The 3,689-nt window shown below is 50.5% G+C and overlaps 1 protein-coding gene across 1 annotated transcript; it reads left to right on the top strand.

The window, feature by feature from the left end:
- The first annotated feature begins 1,200 nt into the window (after window positions 1-1,200).
- On the top strand, window positions 1,201-3,030 carry C7974DRAFT_215609 (zinc finger protein-like protein OZF). The gene is made up of 5 exons (XM_046137061.1): window positions 1,201-1,919; window positions 1,973-2,104; window positions 2,152-2,205; window positions 2,252-2,425; window positions 2,478-3,030. Exons 1-5 carry the CDS (start codon window positions 1,320-1,322, stop codon window positions 2,910-2,912), a joined length of 1,395 nt encoding a protein of 464 aa, XP_045995445.1. The 5' UTR covers window positions 1,201-1,319; the 3' UTR covers window positions 2,913-3,030.
- Window positions 3,031-3,689: the final 659 nt, after the last annotated feature.

The following is a 3,689-nucleotide window of genomic DNA, read 5'->3' as shown; positions in this document are numbered from 1 at the left end:
CTGCTTCCCAAGTTGGATGCTCCTGTGTTTAGTCGTACTGTCTCGATTGACAGCCTAGGGTTTCCATACGGCCTCGCCGCCTCAGGGTTCTCAAAGTGCGGCTGTCAGTGCGGCCGCCTCATCAGAACCACTACATGAGGCGTCACCCTGAGTGAGGCTCATTATTCGCCTACAGCAGCCGCTTGGCGTCACCCAACTAGTGTGGGATGTGCGAGAGGCCTCAGCTGTGGTTCGGTGGGGTACGGAAAGAAGCCGCTATCCGCCGCGGCCGCCAGCTTGAATCAACAGCAGATTGTTCTCTTGCATTTACGTGCATCGGATACTCGCGATTCGTATCATCGAAGTGAGAAAGAGAACGCGCTGCGTGATGCAGCCCAGCTTGAGGACCAGCATCATGGGATCCACACTAGGATCCTTCGCGCGCACTAGGCTGATCTTCGTGGCTCATTGCAGATGCCACTGGGCCGTGCTGATCTTGCATCTTGCAGACATGCCGACAATCTTTCTTGGGATCCTCAAGTCAAGCTCATCCGGCTTGCCCGACTGCGTGGCCAGATTATGTCTTATTCACTCAGATCCGATAAAGCTGGAAACGACTCTTCCAATAGGCACGGTTTGGCAAGTTTCTGTTCAATATCACTACGGCGACCAATGAGGTGCGGCTAAGGCGTCTGCCTCAAGGAAACCTCCCCACAATTCTCAGCACCTGAGATCAGCCACTGTTCGTACGTACACGGCGTTGGTGTGGCACCCCGGTTCCGTCCCGACCCTGGACATGTGTGGGCGCCTTCAGATTGCATCCTTGCTCGGTCGCACAATCCGCCGGTGCCTCCATTCACTACTCTGCAGATGGACTATCCTTGCTCACGCAAGCCCTGGTCGGTGCTCACTAAAACCCCTAAGCCGAGCAGCATCTGTGGCCTTCGTCTACCAGTACTTGGCTGCATACGAAAGCGACATACCCTGTTCATTTCGCTGCATGAGTATTGGTCTCGATCTTCGAGCTTGCTCCCTGTGCCCATGTTTCTTCTGCTCCACAAAAGTCGTCATCCTTGTCCGTCTGCGGAACACACTGAGTAGCGAGCGAATTGGTCGTCCATATGTAAACCCCGAGTGTCTCCCCAACCACAGGCAGCATCCTGTACGAACTACATCAACATCCTACCAACTAGCATCGTTCGCGCCATTCAGCCCACTCGGCGTTTCTCATAGCTCCTCAACAGAGCTTCATATCAGTCAGCCTCTGTCTCTGGCTGTTGTCACTGTCTATCCTTCACTTCCCAATCAAGTTTATCCATACTCCACTGGTCAATTGGACAATGACAACCATGGTTGCTTCTCTCCATGTTGATCTCTGGCACCAACGTAGCCAACCCGCTTACCATATGAACAACATGAACCTTTCTGGTCTCATGCCTCCTTTCGAAACACCACGCCCTGTCACAGATGCATCAACATCAAGACCCTACCAGCAGACAACGTCAAGCGTAGAGATGAGCATGCCGCTGTTTTCGACAAACAACCTTGCTCCTTCAGTATCCTACCAGTCTGGAGCATTCGCCTTTGATTCAGTTCCAGTAAATCCCTACAATATGCAGCAGGCATATCCTATCGGTTATGTCACAGATGTTCCCCAGAACCTTTCTTACGCACGGTCGAGCTTGGTGCACCCGATGCCCCCTCTTCAAGAAGCACGTACCATATACTCCCCGGATCATCATCCCGCGAAGTCCGCTACCGCTTCACCTTTGCAATCAAGTTCTCCATACTACGAGTCTTCCTACGGTGCGGAGCTCGAGCGCACCCGTTCTGAGCCAGCCGAAGGCACAGGCATCAACTTTTCAACAGACGTCGACACTCTGATGAGAGCAATTCAGGCAAAGCAACCAGACTCGCACGAAACCCAACAAGTAAATAAGGTAATGGCTGATTGGACTAAGAGACTTCAAGGTACACCACTAACATCGCACAGGAGGAGGAGAACAAATGTACCCAGAAACCAAGAAAAAGATACCAATGCAACATGCCTGGCTGCAACAAGAGCTTTTATCAAAAGACACATCTGGAGATACATGTTCGGGCACATACTGGTGCGAAACCATTCGTAAGGAGCCCTCCGTCCACATACCTCGCACTCACTGACCATATTAGATCTGTAAGGCACCATCTTGCGGTCAGAGATTCTCTCAATTAGGCAATCTCAAGGTGAGCCGGTTCGTTCCCATCTAGCTACTGTGACTAAACTATGTAGACACACGAGCGACGACACACAGGGGAGCGTCCATACAGTTGTGACATTTGTGGCAAGACCTTCGCACAGCGTGGGAATGTACGTGCTCACAAAATCGTTCACCAACAGATCAAGCCTTTCACCTGCAAGCTTGATGATTGCGGAAAACAATTCACTCAGCTGGGCAACTTGAAGGTAAGCTACTGATGAAAAATGCAACCAACAACTTGGAGCTAACATAACATAGTCGCATCAAAACAAGTTCCACGCTGCAACATTGAGATATCTCACACAAAAGTTCGCCAACATCAATGCAGGCGACTGCGTTACGCAGCAAGACAAGGAACTCTGGGAGTATTTCGCCTCGCTATACAAGAACTCGAATAAGGGCATCAAAGGCCGAGGCAAGGACAGGAGAATCTCTACTCTGCCTACCTCAAGTGCGTTGCACTCAACATACGCCTCGTTACAGATGTCTTCCATGGACAGGGGCTTCTCTGGATACCACCATCATGGCAGCGACCGCAGTAGTCGTGGCTCATCACTGTCCTCAGACATTACTTGTGTCACTCATCCTCGATCTGACAGCAGTTACGACTATGGTGGTCCGATACACACAGGCTACCACCAACAGGGAAGCGGGTACGATGATATGGTCTTTCCTGAACGAAAGATGTATTAGACTGCTCTCGCCACACACACCAACACCAGGATATCATTCAACGACAGTACAAGAAGAGGGCCTCACGGCTGCAATGTTTAAGTTTTAGGAGCACAAAGATTACTTTGATCAGTTTTGGACAACGGGATGGTATGATACCCAAGTAGCGCATTGAGGAGTGCAAGTTTTCCATATTTTTCCCTTCCTTCTGTGAGGCGTTAGGTTTCTCACGATAATGTAAAGCTGATCGTATTCGCTCAATCGAATTCTGTATATACACCTATCGTGCAAAGACTCTGCATGACTGTTACCACTAAGCAGGCGACCGGCAATGCCGAGAAACGAGTTCATTTGTCATTAGATGGCAGCTCTGCCGTGGCGTATCTTTGCACTTGTCATTCTCCTTCCATCATGAGATAGTTGACACCTCATCTTCGAGCAATCTGCCCAATCATGATGACAAACTTTGAGTACTGCTGCGTCACACGAAACATAGAAAGGATAGCCTTGCTAACAGAACGCGACCACACTCACCGCTTCCACTCATTACCCGCATCTAATACCGAATTGATTCACCATGTGCAAGCCTCTATCATTCCTATCCACTCATCGACAAACACACCCACTCGTCTCGCACATCTCCGTGGTCGAAGATCGTGTGCGTGTATCGAGATGTTCGCAATCGTGGGGTATCGCACAATCGGCCATGCGATTGCGCGTATCTGCATTTCTGTACCATTTGATCACTAACACAGAGCGTGGTGGGAGCGACAGGCCATGCAGGTCTGCTGACCCCGC

This window comes from Boeremia exigua (assembly GCF_020726555.1).
Source record: "Boeremia exigua strain MPI-SDFR-AT-0100 chromosome Unknown C7974scaffold_8, whole genome shotgun sequence".
NCBI lineage: Eukaryota > Fungi > Ascomycota > Dothideomycetes > Pleosporales > Didymellaceae > Boeremia > Boeremia exigua.
Note: the sequence above shows the minus strand (reverse complement) of the source record. Positions and strands in the feature narration are given on the sequence as shown.

Bases quoted from the DNA above. Each gene is read 5' to 3' on its own strand.
- C7974DRAFT_215609 (XM_046137061.1), top strand. From the start codon at position 1,320: ATGACAACCATGGTTGCTTCTCTCCATGTTGATCTCTGGCACCAACGT. The intron at 2,105-2,151 runs GTAAGGAGCCCT...TGACCATATTAG, and splicing joins ATACTGGTGCGAAACCATTC to ATCTGTAAGGCACCATCTTG. The intron at 2,206-2,251 runs GTGAGCCGGTTC...TAAACTATGTAG, and splicing joins CTCAATTAGGCAATCTCAAG to ACACACGAGCGACGACACAC.